Source organism: Hemitrygon akajei, chromosome 30 (genome assembly GCF_048418815.1).
Source record: "Hemitrygon akajei chromosome 30, sHemAka1.3, whole genome shotgun sequence".
Lineage (NCBI taxonomy): Eukaryota > Metazoa > Chordata > Chondrichthyes > Myliobatiformes > Dasyatidae > Hemitrygon > Hemitrygon akajei.
Window position 1 is genome coordinate 24,630,266 of NC_133153.1, and position 24,856 is coordinate 24,655,121.

The window sequence follows — 24,856 nt, forward strand, 5'->3', positions numbered from 1 at the left end:
TTGTTGTTACACAGCAGCAGTACTGTATATGCAGTTGAAGTCAGAGGTTTACATACACCTTAGCCAAATACATTCAGTTTTTCACAATTCCTGATATTTAATCCTAGAAAACTTTCCCTGTCTTATGTCAGTTAGGATCACTACTTCATTTTAAGAATGTGAAATGTCAGAATGATAGTAGAGAGAATAATTTATTTCAGCTTTTATTTCTTTCATCACTTTCCCAGTGGGTCAGAAGTTTACATACACTTTGTATTTGGTAGCATTGCCTTTAAATTGTTTAACTTGGGTCAAATGTTTGGGGTAGCCTTCCACAAGCTTCTCACAGTAAGTTACTGGAATTTTGTTCCATTCCTCCAGACAGAACTGGTGTAACTCAGAAGGGTTTGTAAGCCTCCTTGCTCACACACGCTTTTTCAGGTCTGCCCACAGATTTTCTATCAGATTGAGGTCAGAAAATGATGTCAAGTTTGGTTCATCCTTGGGAGCAATTTCCAAACACCTGAAGGGACCACGTTCGTTTGTACAAACAATAATACGCAAGTATAAACAACATGGGACCATGCAGCCGTCATACCGCTCAGGAAAGAGATGCATTCTGTCTCCTGGAGATGAACATACTTTGGCACAAGAAGTGCAAATCAATACCAGAACAACAGCAAAGGACCTTGTGAAGATGCTGGAGGAAACAGGTAGACAAGTATCTATATCCACAGTAAAACGACATAACCTGAAAGGCTGCTCAGCAAGGAAGAAGCCACTGCTCCAAAACAGTCATAAAAAAGCCAGACTACAGTTTGCAAGTGCACATTTGGACAAAGATCTTACTACTTGGAGAAATGCCCTCTGGTCTGATGAAACAAAAATTGAACTGTTTGGCCATAATGACCATCATTATGTTTGGAGGAAAAAGGGCGAGACTTGTAAGCTGAAGAACACCATCCCAACTGTGAAGCATGGGGGTGGCAGCATCATGTTGTGGGGGTGCAGTCCCTCACTGGTGCACTTCACAAAATAGATGGCATCATGAGGAAGGAAAATTATTTGGATATATTGAAGCAACATTTGGATATATTGAAATCAAGACATGAGCCAGGAAGCGAAAAAGCGTGTGCGAGCAAGGAGGCCTACAAACCTGACTCAGTTACACCAGTTCTGTCTGGAGGAATGGAACAAAATTCCAGCAACTTATTGTGAGAAGCTTGTGGAAGGCTACCCAAAACGTTTGATCCAAGTTAAACAATTTAAAGGCAATGCTACCAAATACTAACAAAGTGTATGTAAACTTCTGATCCACTGTGAAAGTGATGAAATAAAAGCTGAAATAAATCATTCCCTCTACTATCATTCTGCCATTTCACATTCTTAAAATAGTGATCCTAACTGACCTAAGACAGGATTAAATGTCAGGAATTGTGAAAAACTGAGTTTAAACATATTTGGCTAAGGTGTATGTAAACTTCTGACTTCAACTGTATCTGTTAAATTAAATAAGTCATTCAAAATAAAGTAGTGCTCATGGGTTCAATGTCCATTTAGAAATCTGAAGGCAGAGGGGAAGAAACTGTTCCTGAATCATTGAAAGATTATAAAATTCACTAGGTTAAAATAGGGCCAATACACAACCAAAAACAACTTTAAAATCATGAAAGGCAATGCCAGACAATTAAGGGGAACTACATCAAAAAGAGAAAAAAAATTACAGAATTTTGTGGCAGCCCCTTATACAAAGAAATTGGTGTAATGAGCCACTTTGTCAAGATTTGTTTGGCAAAGCATCCTCTTGTCATTTTATTTGAGCAGCACTGTAAATGGAACTTAAATGGCTATTCACTGAATGTTCAGTCACATACAAAGCTGTTAATTATGTTCAAGTTCAGCCTTTCACAGGATAACAGCAGAGTAGACTCTCCCCAAAAACAAGTCTAGTTGATTGTCACTTCTCTCCAGTGAAATCATTTGTCCACTTAAATTTCTAAACAATTCAAAATATTTTCCATACAACTTAATTCTTTGGCAGAAACCTTAGTGAACCTCAGGTAAGACAGCAAGTCACAAGTATTCAGGTTCTGGTCAATTTTATTTGTTCCATTTTTGGATTTCTTTGAGAGGGGGAAGGGAAGGGGCAAGAAACAGTAATACAGAAACTTGTATCTAAATTGGTAAATGCAAATAAACTTTTCAGAAATAATTCTACATGCTATATTCTGAATCTATGGAAACCATGCTGGCTTGAGAAGTTACAAATTTAATAAAAATGTACAATAAAAAATAAACATGAAAGTTCATTCATTTTACTGTAGTCTCTAGTATTAACTTACAGTAAGGCTGCAACTCAGGTATTTTCATGCTAGAATTCTAGCCTTTTAGGTTTTAACAAATTAAATAATGGGATTTAAGACTTATTGGTGCATTTCCAAAATAATTTGAAATGGTTTCTACATTGTTATTTGTTATCAAGCACCACTAAAATGTTCCAATTCCTATTTATGTAGTGAATGCTCTTTCCAAAACAAGCCAATTCTACAGATAAGGAAAACTGAGAAAGTGTCAGGTTAAGATTTTAATTTTACACAATTAACCATAGTGCTAAACACAAAATTAGCTTCAAAATGCCTCAAATTCATTTTAAAGTCACAATGAAACTATAAAATTAAAATAAATACAGAAGAAATCTTACATCTGCTAAAATAAATAAAGTATTTGAACACTTTACTATGGAAAATGCATACCAGAAAGTTACAAGTACTGACAGCTTTTCAAACAGAATAACTGCTGGCTAAGTTCATGTGCATGCTGTGAAGCACTGTATGTGGCTCAAGGTCATCCACTCATTGCCGTTACCTTGAGGTAGATAACACATGCGTACCATGTTCTGCATTCATTGCTGGTTTTCCTGGCATCACATGTTTAAGAAACAATTAAGCTATCAGAAATCTTATATATTGCTGGGGAAAACAAATACAATTTACTGCTTGGAATTTTAATTTTTAAATGAAATTTTTAAAAACTCATGCACATATATTTTAACCGTGTGTTTGCCAAAATGGAAGCCATTCCATTTGTAAAACAAGTAGACTGTGCTTGGTGGCTTTTCTGTTTCACCAATAAAATGTACCCACTTGGCTTAGTGCATTTTCTCACCACTGTTTCAGTCACAATTTTCTGTTAGTCACCGTTTTTTTTATGATGTACATTAGTTTAAACTGTGCAAATGACATACAGGTTTACAAAAAATTAAAATGCAATGTTGCAATGTCAAAATAATTTGTCTTGTAAAAATGATACTATTCAAACCAAAAGCAAAAAAACAAAAGTAATTACAAAAATAAAAAAAAGATTCCAGACTTCATAAAACAAGACAAATGCACATAGTGAAGTATACAAAACAAATGTCTGCTGAGTGTTCTATTCAGTTCAAATGTTTCAAGATGCTACTATAGGTCTTATGAGGAATCTGAGGAGATGGTTTTGCAGCTGAAGGTGCTAAAGTATTCTGAATTGCTCTAGTTTTTAGCGGTGAATTGACAGGATTGTCAAATTGGGGAATACCGATGGACTCCAACTGCTTGCTAAATGGGATTTCCCCATTTCTGCTCATCTCTTCAGTAACCTTGTCCTCCTGTTTCCTGTCACTTGCTGGCTCAGATTCTGCTATTTCTACATCGTCGTTTTTGTTGAATAATTTGTCTAAGTAGCTAGTAAATGTAGTTTTTTCCAGCTGTTCATCTTTCCTGCTATCCCAACAAACTTCTTCACCTTGAATTAGAAAACCTTCATCCCACCCACCATTTCCCTCAATTGAAAACTGGCATTCCCAAGGATTCACGTACCAGCACCCCAGTTGAGCCAAATTGGCCATCCCCTTCTCCTCTTTTTCCTGACTAACAGATTTGCAATTTGACATTGAACTTCTCAGATCCAACTGGGAAACTGAGTTGTTCAAGTCATTCAGCTTGTCTACATCAGGAGACTCTGGCTGCATACCCAATTTGATAGTGCTGGCCATAAAAGAATCAAAGTCAAACTCTCGAATTTTCTCTTTGTCCTTTTCAGCAATCTGCTGGGATGCCTCTACCAGTGCTAGCTGTGCTTTCACCAGTCCATTCTTCTCACATTTTGACTTTCCTTTTTTATCTGGTTTCTCTCTGCTCTGCTCTTTCCAGTTAGATAGGTCCATAATAAGTTTGGGCTCATAATAATGGTTCACTTCACTCTCCCTCCACATCAAGTTATCCAAGTAGGATGGTGACCCCATTTTATAATTACAAGTATGACTACACTGCAGATCACAATATTTGTTTTCATGGTGATCTGGATGTGACCAAGAATGTTCAGTGGAAAAGTTCAAGTCAAATGCAGGATCTTCCAAATATTTTTCACTGTCTCCATCTAAATACTTGCGAGGGTCCACTTGCACTTCTTCCTCTTCAGTCATGTCAGACACTGCTCGTGGATCACGCTGAACATCATCTGCCTCAAAATTACTGTGCAAAGGCCAATCATGGTCTGATAATTCACTCTCATGGTATCTGAAATGAACAATTTAAGCAATGGCTTGGAATCATTCAAGATGCAGAATGTCTAAGATTGAAAATCATCTTGAAATATTACAGGCTATTTTGTAATTGCAGCAAATGTTCCACAACTATTTTATAAAATCCATTAAAAGCACAAAGTTGGACATTGAAATGGAAAATTTACATTGGTTTTAACTATCCACATATTTAAAAAGTGTCCTTACTTTGACAATTAAAAAATACCAAATTTTAGGACAGTAGAGCAGATACATCTCAAAGGCATGCTGGGAGGCTGATGCAAATGACTCATAGTATAGAAAGATAGTAGGGGAATCAGGGTGGGGGAGAGGGAGGGGGGGAGAGGGAGGGGGGGAGAGGGAGGGGGGGGAGAGGGAGGGGGGGAGAGGGAGGGGGGGAGAGGGAGGGGGGGAGAGGGAGGGGGGGAGAGGGAGGGGGGGAGAGGGAGGGGGGGAGAGGGAGGGGGGGAGAGGGAGGGGGGGAGAGGGAGGGGGGAGAGGGAGGGGGGAGAGGGAGGGGGGAGAGGGAGGGGGGGAGAGGGAGGACAGGACAGATAATGGAGGTAAACAGAGGATTGATTGAAAACCTAGCGTAGACTCAATGTGATGCTGTAAGGAAATAGGAATATAACCATTCAAAACTCAATGTTATTTGATCACAATGAAGACCTCATACTTTACACATTTTCCTCAAGACAAGCTGAGATGTCAATGAAATAATGTTACCTCACTGAATGAGAGCCTTTAAGGAACTCTTATAGAATACAAACCTAGTTTGCACTGAAACTGCATTGCACATACTTAACTGATGATCATAAATAGTCAGGAGAAAGCCTTAATTAAACTCTTAACTACATCAGCTTGTCAGCTGAGCTGGGACAGAGGTCAGAGATCCAAGTTACAGTGCAGTCATATCATTTTGTCTAATTTATGAAAGCATGTCACACTTCAAATACTAAACTCTTCATCACCCAGCTTTACATAGGCAACTGTTTTTCTTAATTAAAACAGATTTTCCCAAAAAATTTTCTTTGTAAGGGTTCACCATTATGATTCAATAACACAGTGCCCATTATTAGCATAAAGGACAAAAACTTCAGTTAATTGCTGTAAACTTCACTGTTACTTGATCCACTGTCATAAAGAAAATCTACATGCAAATAATTCTGTAATACAGGGAAGTCCGTCTACAGAGTTAAATAAGGGGAAAACTAGTTTGCAATTTTGCATAAAGATAAAAGTTATTTTAATCCCCTGTGAGGGAATAATTTTTTTTTAAAAAAAAGATTAAGGATTCTGCAATTATGCGCTGGCCGCACTGAAAACTTCTGGTTTAGCAATCGAATTAGGTTTCATAAAATAAAAAAAATTGAGAAATAGTACTTTATCACAAATAATAAAATCAGTACCTGTCCCAATTATAAGTATGGCTGTGACTCTCATCCATCAACAAAATGTCATCAACTTCATCCTCAATGTGGAAAGGATGGGTAGAGGTTGGTTCATCTGATGGGAAGGAATAAATACTCATGTATGGATGCGCCAAGGCTTCAGCTGCTGTCAGTCTGTCCATTGGATTGAAGGTCAAAATTTGTTCCAGAAAATCTAATGCTATTTTAAAAAGAAAAACACATTGTAAGACAATCATCAACTTTTCTTTCACCAGTTTCTAAATTCACAAGCACACTATTGTACTGATAACTACACTCAGTGGCCACTTTATTAGGTATGCCTGCTTGTTAATGCAAATATCTAATCAGCCAATCATGTGGCAGCAACTCAATTCATAAAACCATGCAGATGTGGTTGAGAGATTCAGTTGCTGTTCAGACCAAATATCAAAATGGGGAAGAAATGTGGACTAAAGCACACGGACTGTGTAATAGTTCGTGCCAGATGGGGTGGCCTGAGTATCTCAAACCGCTGATCTCCTGGGATTTTCACACACAACAGTCTCTAGAGTTTACAGAGAATGGTGTGAAAAAACAAAAAATATCCAGTGAGTGGTAGTTCTTTGTTAAGAGGTCAGAGGAGAATGGCCAAACTGGTTCAAGCTGACAGAAAGGTGTTAGTAACTCATATAACCTGTGTTACAACACTGGTGCGCAGAAAAACACTGCTGAATGCACACCATGTCAAACCTCGAAGTGGGTGGGCTATAGCAGTAGAAAACCACACCAATTCCACTCCCGTACCTAATAAAATGGCCACTGCAACATAACTGTACAACTGCTGTGTTATTGCACTGATAACAGATTAACTTCCTACACAGGAAACGGGAATTAAGTCTATCCCAAAGCTCCTGCAATGTCATTAATAACAAGAAGCTGCAAAGCACAAGCCAAAATTTACTCTTCAATTTCTTCCTTGTATTTCAGCCAAAATTAAATTAGCAGTTTGAGATTTAATTGCTAGGTTTCTAAATTATTTTAACAGAAAAATAATGGATACTTCAGATTTCCCTACAGTCTACAAATTAAGGCTAAATTAAAATAGGTTTAAATATAAAAAGATAAATAAGCTAATTATGGGAGCTTGTAGAGCACATACCTTCAGAACAGATGCCAGGGAGTAATTGTGGTAAGGGATTATGTGGTTCTGTCATATCCTTTTGTAAATAAACTGGGATGACACCCAAAAGCTCCTGATGGTCCTCTTCATGGATTACAGGGATGGAATTCAGAATCAACTGCATTTGCTCCAGCTCATGAGCACCTAAACAGAGATTATGAAGCAATTTCAATATCTGAAGGGATAACAATTGAAATTTTGTAAAATCCCTTTCAGAACTGTGCACAGATAAGAGTCAAGTGAGTTCAGAATTGTTCCATTAATTATTCCATTAATAGCATGAAATGCTTGGCTCTAAAAGTGAAGTGTTGTTCTGTTCACTTATCCATTTAGAGTAAGTATCAGTTTCAATGAAACTTGTTTTATAAACAAATTAACAGCTTAGTTCAAAACAAAGTATTAAATAGAGATTAAAATATTACCTATAAAACTGGAATGCTCTTGCACTTTTACCTCATTATCTTCCAGCAATACTGACCTGCAAAAAGCGTTTTCCCAGTCAGCATTTCTGCAAAGATGCAACCAGCTGCCCACATGTCGATGGCTTTGGTATAATTGTTAGGAGAAAGGAGAAGGCGTGGAGATCTGTACCATTTAGTAACCAATCCTTCAGAGAGATGGCCCTAGGAAAACAAAATGAACGTTTTTTCTGGCATGCTAAATTACCTACAAAGTGGAATATCAATAATCCATTCATGCAGCACTGAAACTGGCTAATTTATAGATGTGTACTATGCTTTCCTATAAATTATATTACACAATCTATAGAGGAATCTAGAACTGCCATTTCTAAATTTTGGATACCACTTTCAGAAAACCGAATCTGTCTAGGAAATATGCAAACCTAAATTACTTGCTACGTAATATTCTTAATGATCTTGGATACAAATAATGCCAATTGCCGGGGAGTTACTTATTTTCTCACTGAATATAAACCTCTCTTCTATAATCATCCTGACAAGCTATGCCTACTAACACTAAAAATATGGTTCACTCATAGCTTATGTAAAGAAACTGTGGCCTATTCTCATGTTACTAAACCACGGCTTATAATTTTATGCAGGAATAATTCTGAAATATCAAAAGACGTATCAACATAGAAGAACACATCATAATTGGGTAGCACGGTAACATAGCGGTTAACATAAGGCTATTACAGCACCAGTGACCCTGGTCCAATTCCTGCCGCTGTCTGTGAGGAGTTTCAATGTTCTCCCCGTGACTGCGTGGGCTTTCCTTCAGGTGCTCCAGCTTCACCCCACATTCCAAAGATATTTGGGTTAGTTGGCTAATTGGTCACATGGGTATAATTGGGTGGCTCAGGTTAGTTGGTCCGGAAGAGCCCACCATCATACTGTATCTTTAATTTTTTTTTGTGTGAAGATTCTTTTAAGAAATGTTTATTTTTTTTAAGAAAGAAATTGCCATCAGTCTTTCAAAGAAATATTCTGAATTAGCTTCAAGATCACTTGAGGACCATATACTGCTCATGCTGGCTGCAATTTTAAATAAGACCATCATGCATTTCTTCATTTCAAGCCATCAAATTAAATGTGCTTTGCCATGCAACATCAGCATTACTCCAATTCATATTCCCCATAACTTTAAATTCATACATTTTCACTCTTCAAATTCACTTCAGGTTACACAATTATCCTCCTGCACAACAGATGACTAGTTAAAAAATCTTAATGCAGCACTATTTCATCTTTTACAGCACACAACATAAGATCTTGTGGCTGTGGGAAGTGCTGGAGGGAAAAGATCAATTATCTTTCATCCAAAACAGTGAATTACTAAAAAGGAGCATATTATTCCTCCTGGTTTAGGAAGTTGTGTGGCAAGCATGAACACCACGTCTCCTATGGTCTTAAGAATACATTTTATCCCATTCATCAATCCTACCAACACATTCTCCTTGCTAAAAATAGCCAACTGAAGTAAACATACTTAGTGTATTATGAATAAGAAATTCAACTCACATAGTTGCCGTGACAGAAAGATTAAGGTAGATGGGGAAGACTTGTGAAGATTGGTGAGATCTATCTACAACTAATTTAATTAAATAGCCAAATAATAGATTATTTTGCCATTTTTCTCTAAATACTCAGTGACAGATATGGAGCAATCAGAGGCAGGAGCTCAACATTATATTTTTATTATTATTACCCATCAAACCCTTGTTATATACAAAACCATAATAATTATGTTCTCTATCCTTAGGTCAGAACAAAATTTTCCTGTATTTATCTCCCTTCCACACTTGCAAGGTGGAGATGCAGATGGATCATACCCTGATCCCCACTAGTTTCCTCTAAATGAAAGGCATTGCAGAAAAATACCTACAAGGAGATGAAGAAGCAACCACAAGCAAAAGAGAAGTTCAAATCAAAACTTAAACAGGTCTTTGGTAACTAATTTTACTAGACCAGTCGTAAACAATGTCCTAAATTACATTAGACAAATATTGGATGACCTATCTTAGCTCAATTGTAACTGAGCACCTTCTACTCAGTGGGCTGTTGCATAAGCCATACACAAAAAAATGTAAATAATGTTTCAAAACTGCATTGCCAGAAATAAACCAAAAATAAAATTCTGGGAAACACTCAGCATATCAGATCAGCAGTTCCTGCTTGAAGTGAATGTCAAGTGAGAAAGGGCAGGGCTTGGCTGTGTATAGCAGAATTAGCACTCACCATCCAGGTTCACACATGAAGAATGGCCATTTCAGAAGTACTGGAGGGCCACTGCTTGTGGAACCATATCCTGGCACAAATTTCTGCCTTCAGGAGAGGAAGGGAAAGGTCTGGAGAAAACAAAGGGACCCTTGTACGTGGAATGTTTAGGAAAGACATTAGCCACATGTGCATTACCAACATTTAATGAAAACTTTACATTCAGGTATATATTTATATACTCACAGTATGTAATCATAAAATGTAACTAGGTGCATTTATATAGCTTATTTTTGGTGCCATGATGATGGTGGTGATTTGAGGTCATTATAAAATGGAAGGAAGCCTATCTATCAAAAAACTTACGTATAAAGAATACATTTAATCAAAGATCTAACAAGGTTGCTGAGGAAGTTACAGAATAAACTTGCGCATTGCTGCAAGTTTCTCTCAGCAGGAACTAGAAATAAAAATGTTTTAAATTTAACTTCTGCCTAATTCAGGATAAACAAAAAAAGTCCAATCTCTCTTCAAGTGGGGACTGAAATCAGGCTCAGCTGTTATCTTGTCACTTACAGTAAAACACAAATCCAACAAGTTTGGATTTTGCTGATGCCACACTAGCAATTGATACAGACCATCAGATGTTACCCTTAATTCTCCAATTCATCTTTAATTTATGTTTTATAAAATATTACAACAATAAAAGTTCAAAAGAAACAAATAAGTTTAAAAGGAGCATGGAAAACAGAGCTGCAGTGTGTGGAAGGGAGCAGAGGAAATCAGCTTCTGGTGAGCCAGATTCAAAAAGATATGGATTTCCTAATAATTAGCTGGAAGATATTGGTGTTTTCTGGTACTAAAGCTTAATTGGAGAGGCAACCATTAGAGAGACAATATCTGAAGTGCATAAAATGTGAAAGAAATTTAGTAGTTAGGTGAATATGTCAAGTAATCTCAACTTATTTTGCATAAATGTCAAAAACATTTCAGTGATATGCTTTTGGTTTTCGATAAGTACAGCAAATAACAAACAGCAGACCCCATTTTTAAATTATTACATCAGGACCCAATTTAGAATTTCACTAAGAACTCTGCACTCCAAAAATTGAGAAATAAACAGCCAATCACATTCAGTCATAAAAACTTCCACCGCAATAAAAACTCCATTAGCAGATCTGATATCTAAAACATCTCTTTTACACAAAACTTCACCTATAATCAGGACAAGCAAATATAAACCTAACCAATCTGAATATAACTAAGTTTGCAAGAAAACAGATTAAAGGACAACTAAATACAAGACAAAAATATCTGCACTATTAACCAAATATAAATCATTTTATGAAAACTATTTCATAACTGCAGGATCAGTTTTAAGACTTAATACGTACTAAGTGCACAGTTACCGTATTTAGGTAAAAACCTTCCAGTTTACACAAAATAGTGCTGGCTTTGAAATCATACTGTCAAATTCACTTCACCAATTCATAAAAATACCCCCTGCCACAAAATATAAATTTCTAGGAATAGTTTCAATTCTTCTACAAATCCAAGTTAGAGAAAAGCAGACATGGACATTTTCTGACCTATGGACATACATGTGACGTCGATTCATCTCTGGAATATTTCCAAAGATTAATCTCAAATTTTCACATATATTTACCATTTGAAGACAAGATTCTTGAATAGCATCCTCCCACAAAGTTTCTTAATACCTGTAGTTACTAAGTCTGGGGTTTATTAGGAAGAGGGAATAACTTCACAACAACATTATGCAAATTTGCCAGGATTAAAAAAATTACAAATACACAGGCCAGTTAAATTGCAACTTTCACACATCCAATTTATTCTGAAGGAAGAATGCCTGAAAACCAATGACGTTATAGTACAATTCCTTCATTTTATACCTTGAAACACTGAGTCAAAGAAAGGCTGGTAAAAATTAAACAAAAAACAGAAGTTATCCTTTATAATACTTATACAAAGCAGAAGTTTTTAAAAAGACCAACAGGTGAAAAAGCTCAGCTGGAAGAATGCCATCAGAATTTATGTCTGAAGTTAGAGTTCTGGGAAATTGATCTTCAAAACCAATACTGAGAAATAAAAGAAAATTTGGAAGATTCCACTGAATTTTGAAATAACACTTATTTAGACAGATGCTTCCCCCTCCAACCAAGCCATCTTAATGCCATACACTAAGTAAAAGTGACAGGAATTTAAATCTAAGAGACAGTGAACTTGAACTTAAGAGACATCTACAGTAGAATCAACTCAAAACCTGTTAGCAACTAGGCTGCACAGCATACTCCCAAATTAAGCAGCAAACGACTGTCAATGGAAACATAATATCTCTTAACCTTTATTTACCCAAGGATGTATACAGAATAAGTCTTAGTTGCGCTATTTTAGTTATCACTGATTACCACTAAAGACTTTCCTTAAGTAATATCTACATACTATGCAATGGAAAGTAATATTTTATTCACTAATTAAAAGGAATATACATCACACAAAATGTCCATTTAGCCCAATTAGTACATGTAAAGTTTTATACTCCATATCCTCAAGCCTTTTCATATTTTGGTTTCATCAGAGTTCTTTTTGCCTTGCACTGCATATGCTTAACTAGTTTTCCATGATGTTATTTATAGTTTTCCTTCAACATAGAAGCTAGTTCCACAGATATTCTTTGTACCCTAAAATAAATTCTCATGAATTTCCTATGTGTTCTTTTCAATACAGAATTTTCAGGGTAACTAACTTCAAGAGGCAGATTGCCCTTAGCAAAGACCACTTGAAAGACATCTAGGATACATGCAGTCCTATCCTCTATCACTCAGTTGCTAAAACTTCACACAAGATTGCCAATTGTTGTTTGGTGTACTGTAATTGTTATCTTCAGTCATTACAATTACATTCACACAAAGGAGAGAGCTTTGAACAGCACGGCCCTGCTTCTTTGCTGATAAACCAAGCATTGAATTTGAAATAAATAGCTCAGTGCAGGCTGTTAAGATTTATACAGCCTCCAAAATTAATACTTTAATAATACCATTTTCCTAAATGAGCATAACAAGTAACAATAGTTTTGGAATTATTACTTATATATTCTCTAGCCAACATGTCAATGTACTTCTAAGCTATTCAGCCTAAATGTTTTTCCGTTATTTTGATTTAAAAAACATTTATTTGGGTAAAGAAAAATCAACATTACCTAAAAGACTATAGAGACTTGAAGAAAATAGTAAACATTATTGAAATGATAAGGGCCAAGCTTTATTGAATATAATCAAGTTCACTGAAAGAAATAAGCTTGACAATTAGGTCAGTCACCCTAATGTTAATGAAGAGCAAACTTTTATACAGAAAAGGTCTGACACAAAATTGATTATTACTTTAACTCTTAGTTCAGCAAATGACGGTCTGCAACAATTTATTAAAAGGCATTCATGCTTGACTAGCTTGATCAAATCCTTTAAAGTTTACTGCAGAGGCATGTTTGTGATCAGAGAAATTAGTATTAAGTATGTGGACTTCTGAAAATCAATTAAACCAATACACAAGTCAATTTACAAAATTAAAACCCATAACATTAAAGCAGCAGTAGCATTGTGCATACAAAACTGGATGCATGACAAAGCAGAAAATAGTGAAGTAATTTGCTGCTGTTCCAGAAGTTATCAGGACCAGAGTTGTCCTTTCTCCCCAATATATTAATAGTTCCAATTTGATTACGCACAGAGTGCACTTCCAAAGGGCAAGGGTGACAGGAAAATTAAGTATAATAAACAATCAGTAAGATAAGTCTAAAAAGAGCTTCGCAAAATTGAATTATTGAGCTGTTAGTTGAGATTACTGGGTTCAATTCTGGGCAACACTGTAGGAAAGTAGTCAAGGCTTTCAGAAGGCATGAAGTCAAGAAAACGCAAAACAGATTTACAAAATCTGTTTATACAAATAAGGGGTGCTTAGTGATGAAGATGGAAACATGGCAATGACTCTCAGGCAAAAGTTAAGTTCTACTGATGTTTCAATTTCCTGATGATTTTGATAACCAGAAGACACAGATGTCAGGTGATTGACTGGCAACAAAAGGACTGTTTATTCTCCAAATATAAATGGAGCAGTTCGGATCTGGAACCGATTCCTTGAAAAGGTCAGTTGATTTGGATTCTCATAGAAACATTCAATTGGATAAACACAAGGAGGGATTGTTTCCACATGGCTATGTGGCAAAGTCAGAAAATCAGATTTAATTGAATAGTTCTATAAAAAGTTAATATTAATGTAATAGATTGAATAAGCTCTTTCTATCCTTGTTAGCTGAAAGAAATCTCTAAGACTGACTGAAGATTACTGCTAGCAGGGTGGCTTACACTTCAGATTATGCATTGCTTCATGATAAAATGGAATGACAACAGAAGAATTTAGATATTTCATTTACATATATGGAACTGATACTAACTTTAGGTCAAATGCCAACATTCTCTAAGAGATGACAAATTGAATATCAACAAAGTCACTCAACATCCATTTAACTTTACATAATCCTTATTACAAAATACTGCTGCTAGAATACAATCCATTAGTTGCATCCTAGAATATCAACAGCAGAAAATCCAATATCTAGACAATATTTATCATGTCAAAACTATAGATGGGAAGCAACAAATTAAGATTATTTGACCAATGAAACTCTGACATAGGTTTTGGAACAACACTCCCAATTTGTTCAAATATTAATTAGTCTGGCTCTACCATTTCTGAAAATAGATTTAAAAAGTAATCAAGATTAAATTATTTCAGGAAATTAATGTTTCTTTGTGTGATGCAATCACATTCTTACTTCTGATGAAGGGTTTCGGCCCGAAACGTCGTCACTACCTCCTCCCATAGATGCTGTCTGGCCTGCTGAGTTCTGCCAGCATCTTGTGTTTTTATTACATTCTTACTTCATTCACTTTACAAGATTTTAACGAAAGAAAACATCTGGGAATTCTCAGTATGGTATAATTTCCCATTAACTACACCTTCATGCATATTGGAATACCTTGGTTAAATAGCATAAACATTCTTAATTGTTAATAACAACCCAAGCTATGGGGTGAAGTATGGGTTTGGAGAAGGCAGACTTTTCAGTGCAAGTAGAACCAATTAATTAGGCTCTTTAAATTATGCAAAAGGATTTTATTTACATTTCACTGATTTTACTACAAAATTGTATGAAAGACAAATAGCACCCCTCTCCTTAAATCAAAAGTGGGATAAATCTTTAGTAAATACACAGCAGAATTCACAACTAAACTAGCAACTAAAAGCAGAACCACCTCATTCCCAATTGCCGTTTTCTTAATCTCAAATAAAGTACCTACCAGCTCTTTTAAAACCAAACTACAGTAATTTAACAATGGATTTTATTACAGCTATTACCAAGAGGATAAATTGCTGAATAGAAATTACAGTACAACATCCTATATGTGAATGCAATTTATTTAGCCCACCACGCTGACAACACCTCACTGCTTTAAAAACAATATTTTGATGCACTAATGCTGACAGCACAGGGAATAAACACTGATTAGGACTGCCGCAAAGCTAAAAGGTTCTTTATGTAATTTCATCCTTTATTAGAAATTACAAAATGCTAGCATTTGCACTCAAGACAAATGACACACCACTTCCCCTTGAGCTATATTGTGCACCCACTAAACATCATTTGCAAAACATCCAAACAAGGACAGCCAGCACTCTAACACACTATCTTATTCATTCATGGGAAATAAATTAAAACTTACTTTGTGAGAGTAATGGGGGTCCATGATGCGTGCCAGACCAAAATCCCCTATTTTCAGCACCAGATCCTCAGTGTTAATGAAGAGGTTAGCCGGTTTGAGATCTCTGTGCAGAACATTAGCTGAATGGATGTATTTTAGCCCACGAAGCAGCTGGTACATGAAGAGCCTAGCATGCTCTTCTGAGAATGGACTCTGTTCCAACAGCTTCGCTAGATCGGTCTCCATGTACTCTTGAACAATGTATACTGAATTCAGTTCTGTAATGGCACCCACATCATCAGACAACGGTATCCCACTTGGGCCCAAAATCTCAAACACCTTCACTATGTTATCATTGTCAAGTCGTCGGATGATTTTGATCTCTCGCAAGGCATGTTTGACACTCTGTGGGTCACTCAGGACAATTTTTTTGACAGCCACTCGCTTGTCGCAGTCATTATCCACAGCTGAGAAAACCAGGCCATTTCCACCATACCCTAGCGGCTTCAAGTCCATATACCGAGCACCCAAATCAAACCCATGAATGTTCATTAAACTTCCAAACTTTTCTGCCATGTTGGTAACCCTCAAACTTTCCTCTTCTATCAGATGGTTAATCCTATGTCAGAATTAGGCTATTTTTAAAAATTCACCTTCCACAATAAAAAAGTTCCCTACAGAGCAAGTCAACCCTAACAGATTCTGAGTTTCAAGGTATTTTCTCTTTGAAATGCGTGCGCCATCCAGCCTAGCTGAGCAAGGTCAGCTCCATTCCCATACAAATCCCTCCTTTAAAGAATGAACAGTTTGCAGAATAGAAATTCAGGTCTGACCTATGTCAGTAAAGGTTATGCTTCTAAATCAAATAAGGGCATCCCTGCAGACATTAAAATTAAACTAAAGTTTGATTGCAACGGAATGAACTTTGACAGACAGATGCATCCAAACTACTGTTGTAAACAGGTTAACATTTAACAGGGTGTGTGAGAATACATATATGTGTTATAAACCTCTATTGATATCCTCCTCATAGTGCAGATACATTCAGTGTAAGACTGGTCCTGAGCAGCGACATTCTACAGTGCTGATGAGCACTTTTTCTTTCCTTTATAATTATAACGTGGTCAAGCAAAGAACTGGTGGCAGCTTTTCTATCTCTAAAGATGACTCTCGCTAATGATCAGGTGGCTCCAGCTCACCGCAGTCACAATCAAAGCTATCATCCATTTTATACTTGGACAACCTGCGAACAAAAACAGAAAAAGTTGATTTAAGTAAAAGATCTCAACATTTTAGCAATAAACATTTATAAGCACGTTAAATAAGACTTAATTCTTTTTCTTTCAACTTTTCACTGCACTCACTTTTCAAAAATGAGAAAAGCAGTTTCAAATTAATGATATATCATACACGAGATTTTATGCATAGACATCTCAGAAGTGTCTTAGTACAGCAAGAAGCATCTTTATACAATACCGGTAGTTTAAATTAGTTCATGTCATTTTGTAATTATTACGCTTTACTATTTAGGTCAACAGTTTTGTTTATTATCAGGTATATTATGCTAACTGAATAAAGTTAAAATTGCTCCCAAAGTAAATCTCTTAGCAATTGTGGGTTAGATACCAAGCATAACAAATTCTACAATTCAACACTGTTTTAGGTGTAATAATTGGAAGAATATAGGGTTTTTAGAAAACTGGTTTGTCATATTTATTTTGAAGAAACAGAAATTATATTCAGAGAATTTCACATTATGCCTATTCTTACAAGTGTGCACTCTGAGTTGCAAAATAATCACACTTGTGAAATTAACTTCTATGTATAAATGTATTAACTTCATATAAATCTTGAGTATCAACACATATTTAGCTTAATACATGCCACAAAGTAAATGGCACATAATGTAAATTCACAGCAAATTGCCTTATGATAGCTCACTTTGATTATCTAATGTCACTCAGACATACAACTTTAAGTCTCTTCAGCAGGTGGAGTTCTACACTGAGTGTTGACTTTTAAATTCTTATCTCCCTATAATTCTCAATTGCAATTGAGAAGTAGTGTCCATGTAATTGCCTGCATTATGACAACAATCATTTTCCAGATTTATGATTAACATACAAAACACAGAAACATAGAAAACCTACAGCACAATACAGGTCCTTCAGCCCACAAAGTTGTGCCGAACATGTCCCTACCTCAGAAATTACTAGGCTTAACTATAGACCTCTATTTTACTAAGCTCCGTGTACCTATCTAAAAGCCTCTTAAAAGACCCTTTCGCATCCGCCTCCACCACTGTTGCCGGCAGCCCATTCCACACACTGACCACTCTGAGTAAAAAACTTACCCTGACATCTCCTCTGTACCTTCTCCCCAGTATCTTAAACCTGGGTCCTCTTGTGGCTACCATTTCAGCCCTGGGAAAAAGCCTCTGACTATCCACACGACCAATGCCTCGCATCATCTTGTACACCTCTATCAGGTCACCTCTCATCCTCCTTCACTCCAAGGAGAAAAGGCTGAGTTCACTCAACCTATTCTCATAAGGAAGTTGACTGAGAACATCTTAAACACATATAGGTAGCTTTCAGCAAATACTGCAAGTTCTCAGATTATAATCTTTAAAGTAGAGGAGACTAATAAAGGTAAGAAACTACTATTTCTCTCTCTTGCTCTTTAAATTCCATGCTTACATTGGGATAAGGAAATGATGAGGGGTGATAAATGGAATCAAGATTGGTGAAAGAAATCAAAGAAAACAGGAAAAACTCTGGTAAACACCACTGTAGAGGTTGAATGTCATGATTTATTCAGAGAAGGCTAAAGTGGCTGTCTCTACAAACACGAGCTTAAATTTGTTTCAGAGGTAGGTTAAAATACTTATTCAATTTGGACAACATACATCAGTTCCCTGTTTCAATTTTCTTATCAATAGATATGTAAGGGGTGGAAAAAAACACCTGCTCCCAAGACCAGAATATTACCAAACCTTCCATTACATTCTTCCAAAATTTTGAAGTTTAGCACTTTTTAAAGACACCTTACAAATAAAGCTGTAGATTTACCTATAGTAGCAGCCTTGTTCTGGGAGTATATTGTTTATCTGATGCATAATTAAGAATCAGTTATTGATTCTAATTTTTATGCTATCTGCTTCAAATTAACATATGTACACAGATTTGTTCAAACTGCAACATGAGATAAAACTGATTTAAAATGCAATTAATTTCAAAGGCCTACCAGTAAATACCACAAATAAACCATCAAAAAACAGACCATCCTCTATTGAAACACTCACTTATGTCATAGAGAGAAAAAATGTAATCACCAGATGTCGTAATTCATCACAGCTCAATACTAACACTTAATACAATATTCATAACTTTAACCTCAGATGATCAAACTACAGTTCTACAATGCAATAAACCCAAATTTTAGCTACAAACTGCACATTAAAAACACAATTTCTTAAACTTTTGATCAAAGTGCCAGACACTAGGTTGCACAGTGAACCCTAATCATTTATTATGACATCAACCGGAAATAGTAATACCACCAAAAACAACTAGATTTGTATACACCAGTTTCAGAAGTGAAACAATAATATTCTAAATAAACCACAGAATTTATGTACAAAGGTTTACCTATATAATAAATTGTAACTACTTTTCATTCAGATTTTATCAGTGTAATCCAAACTATCTTTCTTATTAGGAGCTGCTCATACTGACCAAGCTTTTTTTCCCTAAAATAAACAAAATACATCACGCATAAACACTTAACTCAAAAAAGGGGTAACCGCTCCTGCAATTATCTCACTAGGTGCTTTCATTTTTACTAAAGAATAATCAGCCAATTAGAAAACTTCCAGAGGTAAAATAATCAAATAACCCAATAGTTACTCCCCGTTGAATTCTGATTAAAAGATTGAGATACATGTAATCCAAACTCAATTAAAGTCCGGAGATCGAATGATAAATACAAATACTCAATTATTTCCGTTGAAAAAGCACGTAACCTCTATTGATATCTTCAGGGACTAAACTAGTTAAGGAATTTGAACAGCTACTTCGAAACACGACGAATCCTACTAGGGAGTAGCCATTTAAACCCGGCGTTAGCAGTGACAGGAAACTCAACCGCAGCTTGTGAGAGAAATACCATACGCGTCACATGAAATGAAGCCACGTCGCAGTTTGTGGGCAAGACGAATCATTGAGATATCACTTCCCTGGAAATATTACACATCTACCCCAGAGATCTGAAAGTTTAGCTTTCTCATGACAAATTGACGTAGGGCGGGGGCGCAAGCAGTCTAAAATCGCTTAATAATGAGAAAACTACTAAATTGAGAAACACAGTCTTAATCCACACTTGTTGCCGGGGAAAAAATAACAGTAATTGCTACCCAAAGCCGTTCCCAATCTGTGTTGTGTTTCTGACGTGGAAACCCAAAGTGGCTAGTTGCTGGAAAATATTAACTTTTATCTTTTAAATGGTAATTACACTTTTAAAAATTTATTTAAACGGCCATTTAAAAGGTATGGATATTAATGAAGCAGGATGGTTCAAACAAAAAGTACAAAGGAGTCCCACTGCAGACCATGTCCCTGAACAATGGACCGGCCGCACACCAATGGTGTTGCTTGCATGTTTGCGCTATCTGCCAGCGCTACTGCAGCAAAGGATGGTATACACGTACCAACTAGCTCCACTTTGTAACTCTGCAGCGCCTACTTCCCGTCCACCCCCCGAAATAAAGCACCCGCGCAAATCAACCGTGCCACAGCAGCGGCAAGACCGGCCGAACCACGATTAAAACGTCCCGCCTCTCCCGCTCGCCGATTGGCCGGCGTGCTCCCGGGAGTCCCACCTAAATCATAAGCGCCGTCCCTCAGTGGTCGCGCAGCTGTCAATCAACGCGCCTCCTTCACTCCGGCTCGGAGATTGTGAATTATCAGACCTCCAGAAACAAAAGAATAGAAAAAAGTGGGGTTTCCTTTTCTCTGGGGGGAAAGTTTCCCGCAGTTGGTGGACCGAACCAGGAAATGATACAGCGGCGGTGAAGCACCTGCCTTCTCCTGGGATGAGAGCGTGGTTTCCCCGGTCCTCAGCCCCGTCAAACAAAGGAAGGCGCGGCCTAGACCGGCGGAGCGCTTCTCGCTCGCCCCAATGACCCACATGGCAACCGGCGTCTGCCACTTCCCCCGGGCCCCCACCGCCGCCGACTCACCAGGCGTCCCAACAGCATGAGGGAAAGAGTTTCGAGTGCGGCGGTAAGAGCCGCTCCCGTCGATCCGCCGCTCCGGAGAAGACGCAGAGCCCGACACCCACCGCCCACCGCGCGGCGTCACCGCTACCCGACAGGCCCCGCGTGCCCACCCCCGGCGGGAAGTTCAAACCCGGGCACCCTCCTGCCCTCTGTGCCCACCTTCGCAGTTGCATCTAAGCAAAGCCCAAATATACAGCTCGGATTTTATGCTTGTGTGCAAGTGCACACGATCGAATGAGTTCAAAAATTTAATAGTTATATAAACCGCGGGCACTCGTACTGCTGTCGGTTGAAAGCCGGCAGGTTAAAGATTCGAACGGAAAGCAAAGGTGTTCTTCTTAGACCTTGAACTGTTTCTGCTAAGTAATGATTAATCTAAACAATGGCCTTAACTTTTTTTTTACTGTAATTAAAGGTGGAGTTGCCTCTCTTTATCACTGCTGCAAAAGTTTTGCCCTGACCCGATCTTGCTTTATTCTTCATACAAAGTTTTGCCCTGACCAAAGTTTGCTGTATTTTTAATACTTTACATTAAATTATCGTAAAATTCAATTGGAAGTAATTTTGTTATATACCCCATGTTCTTTCTTACTACACGACTAAAATCAGAAAGTATCGCACATTGCCATAGTAACTACCGGCATAAATAAAGTGACCGAACAATGAATTAAATAGTTAATGTTTCTGAAGTAATTTGACACCCTATGCGTAATATTGCCCGGGGCAAATGTGACATTTGACTTGACCATAGACATCAAGGAATACTATCTAAAGGAGCTGATCTAATAAAAATGAACGTCAATTCGCAACATTTAATGCTTGTGAAAATATAAACAGTAGCCTACAATCTGAAGAGTTGTACATCCATTTCAGAAATTAGCTTAATTAATTGTAAGACACATTTCGTGCTACCGTACTTATTGCGATTATATTTCAATAGGATTCCGGATTAATTATGGGTAAACACAATATGAAAGAGATGTTGCTTGCAGTTTAACGTTATTTACGTTAGCGTATACGTATTCTGCATACCACAAAAGCAAAGTCTTTTTTTCTTCTTAAGTTCAGTAATTGTAAAATACTGCAAGGTAGCATGATTTCTGTTTGTTCGGCTCAGCACCTCTGAAGGTGTTTTCGGGCACAATTTGGAAGAGAATACGAAATAAATTAAAATGCACATTTAATTATCTTGCATGGAATATGGGAAACTAAGATTTATTAACTGAGTAATTGCTTATAGGTCAGGTGAATTGTTTAAAGTTAACAGGGCGATTTCGCGCAGACAAATTTCTCATTTTGAATATCAAATAGTTACTGAATGTACCCTCTTATAAGAGAAAACCAATCAATATTGCAAAATGAAGCAATCTATCCGGCATATGGACAATATTATCGCTTCAAATTGTCAACACTGATCGCACATCAGGCCAGATACAGTAACAGTGAACAAGTTGTAACATCTCGCTCACTCCGAACGTCAATATGCGCATTCTTAAAAGAAACTACGCGCTGTAGCGGTAGAATGAAACATGTAGGAATAATTCTACCGAACAGACGTCAGCAGTATTTTCTCACAGATAGCTTACCGAAGCCAAAAGTCTACATCTTCCTCCGTCATATATTTAAAAACCGGCAAGTTTGCTATGAAAGAGCTTGCTTACCATGTTTGGCGTTTGACAGCGGTGCGGAAGATCTGGATTCTATTTACTTGAGTAATTAAGCGACTGGGGGAAATGAATCCACGCTTGTAGAAACCGAGCGATCTGGGTACTTTTACTGCACTTACTTAGCACACGTCAAAGCCATTCTGAAGGCAGCTAGCGCCGGGCGAATTTAAATTGCGTTTGCATGCGGTTGTGCTGTTTTTTTTCACACAGCATCGGAGGCGGTGCTTGTATCAGTTTCAGTCTCAATGTCAACTTCCAATGACGCATCGAGCTCGTAAACAGAGACCGAGCCCACATTTTCTCGTCTTGCACAATTACCATTGCCAGAAAACAAACACCTTTCTACCGGGGCTTGTTTTGTAAATTAACGGCAAAGAGGAAGGCATGAGGGCTTCCCTTCCCCCACCTCTTCAGGGACCCTAAACCAGCGAGAACCGGCACTGCAGATATTTATTTCGGGTTTTATAGGTCATGTTGAATAATCCACACCTCACTGTATGGAATTACCCCTTTCCGATTGGGTTTCACGCAGGCGGTGGACGATTTCTAGTCACTACTCTAAACTGTGCGAGACATATTCCCCTCCCGCCGGTTATAAATAATCTAGTGGAAATTTGGTAGACATGGTCCTACTTAAAACGGAGTATATAGGTTTTAGATAATTGAATAATTCGGTGCGTAACAGTGGAGGGGTTGGTCCGCCTTCCACTGCGCTGGTTTATTGCTGAATTTGCGCTACATTTATGGCGCAGTAAAGTTTTTTTTTATATAACAGGAGTACACGGGGTCCGACGCACAGTATACACACACACACACCAGGTCCCGGAGTTGACCTCAAGCGCTAAAGCTGCGTCCCTTAACCTGATGGTGAACTGCTTGAAGCAATTGAATTGTCCGCTGCTGCCCGTCCTATCCCAGTGCCGCGTTGCGATTGACAATACTTCAAAACATGTCATTTGGAGGATTACTGTTACTCCGTTCCTTTAGCGGATTAGTTCCAGCAGTCATCTGAGATTTCTCTATTCCCGATTTTTTTTTATTGTTGTGGGTAAACAGTAGCTTTAATGTAACAGTTGAAACATTTTGTCGGAATCGTCGATTCAAACACCACCCTGTCATTTACCAGTGGGGAATAATACAACAGCACAGCACAGGGACAGGCCCTTCGGCCCACGATGTTTATGCCGGCAATTACGCCACATGAAACGAATCCCATCTGCCTGCACACGATCTACTCCCTGAACCCATCTTCAGGTCTCTTGAATGCCACTACCGTGCCTTTTCCCAGCACTTTCCCTGGAGTGCATCCCAGCTACCTATCACCCTCTGTGTAAAGCAAATACCTGCCCAGGAACATCGCCCTTAAACTTTCTGACACTCCACAGAGTAGGTTGATAGATTCTTGATTAGTACAAAGGCTACGGGGAGAAGGCGGGAGAATAGGGTCCAGAAGAACAATACGTCAACTGTGACGCAATGACGGAGCTGACTCAATGGGCTGAATGGCCTAATTCTGCTCCTATGTCTTAGGGTTCGTTCATTCGTTATGTGGGTGATCATGGTCTTTCCATGACCATGATTGTTCTGGGCAATTTTTTCTACAAAAGTGGTTCTTCACTGCCTTCTTCTGGGCAGTGTTTTTACAAGACGGGTGACCCCAGCTATTATCAATACTCTTCAGAAGTTGTTTGCCTGGCGACAGTGGTCGCAAAAAGCAGGACTTGTGACATCTGTAGGTGTGAACTATTCAGGACATTTAAAAAACAGCCCGAAGGATCATTGGGGACCCGAGTCACCCCAACCACAAACATTTCCAGCTGCTACCATCCGGGAAGCGGTACCACAGCATAAAAGCCAGGACCAACAGGCTCTGGGACAGCTTCTTCCACCAGGCCATCAGACTGATTAATTCATGCTGATACAATTGCATTTCTACATTATATTGACTGTCCTGTTGTACACACTATTTATTACAAATTATTATAAATTGCACATTGCACATTCAGAAGGCGACGTAAGGTAAAGATTTTTACTCCTCATGTATATGAAGGATATAAGTAATAAAGTCAATTCAATGCACCGGCTGCTCACACGACCATCCACCACCTGCTCCCATGGCTTCACGTGACCCTGTTTTTTTTGGGGGGGGGTGGGTTGAGGGAAGGCTAAACAGATACTACACCTTGCCCAAGAGTGACCTAAAGACTAGTGGAGGGAAAGAGTACCTTACACCTCCTCTGGTCAAGACTTACCCCAACCTTGCCACCCACGTCTTATGGTTTTAAAGCTATGACCTCTGATGTTTGATAATGGTCATGTACCATCTACTCTGTCTATGCCGCTCATAA

General features: G+C 37.9%; 1 protein-coding gene across 2 annotated transcripts; it reads right to left on the bottom strand.

Moving 5' to 3' along the window:
• Positions 1 to 2,061: 2,061 nt before the first annotated feature.
• On the bottom strand, positions 2,062 to 22,703 carry mapk6 (mitogen-activated protein kinase 6). Of its 2 annotated transcripts, none has more exons than XM_073033142.1 (6): positions 22,503 to 22,703; positions 15,585 to 16,806; positions 7,587 to 7,731; positions 7,088 to 7,252; positions 5,947 to 6,148; positions 2,062 to 4,532 (listed from the first exon to the last, which is right to left on the bottom strand). In XM_073033142.1, exons 2-6 carry the CDS (start codon positions 16,137 to 16,139, stop codon positions 3,413 to 3,415), a joined length of 2,187 nt encoding a protein of 728 aa, XP_072889243.1. In that variant the 5' UTR covers positions 16,140 to 16,806; positions 22,503 to 22,703; the 3' UTR covers positions 2,062 to 3,412. The 2 variants fall into 2 exon arrangements, with proteins under 2 accessions (XP_072889243.1, XP_072889244.1); XM_073033143.1 differs by lacking the exon at positions 22,503 to 22,703 and adding an exon at positions 20,803 to 20,943.
• Positions 22,704 to 24,856: the final 2,153 nt, after the last annotated feature.

Coding starts and splice junctions, on each gene's coding strand:
- mapk6 (XM_073033142.1), bottom strand. CDS start 16,139: ATGGCAGAAAAGTTTGGAAGTTTAATGAACATTCATGGGTTTGATTTG. Junction 7,732..15,584: donor ACCCCCATTACTCTCACAAA/GTAAGTTTTAAT, acceptor TTGTTTTCCTAG/GGCCATCTCTCTGAAGGATT. Junction 6,149..7,087: donor CCCTGGCATCTGTTCTGAAG/GTATGTGCTCTA, acceptor TTTTTAAAATAG/CATTAGATTTTCTGGAACAA.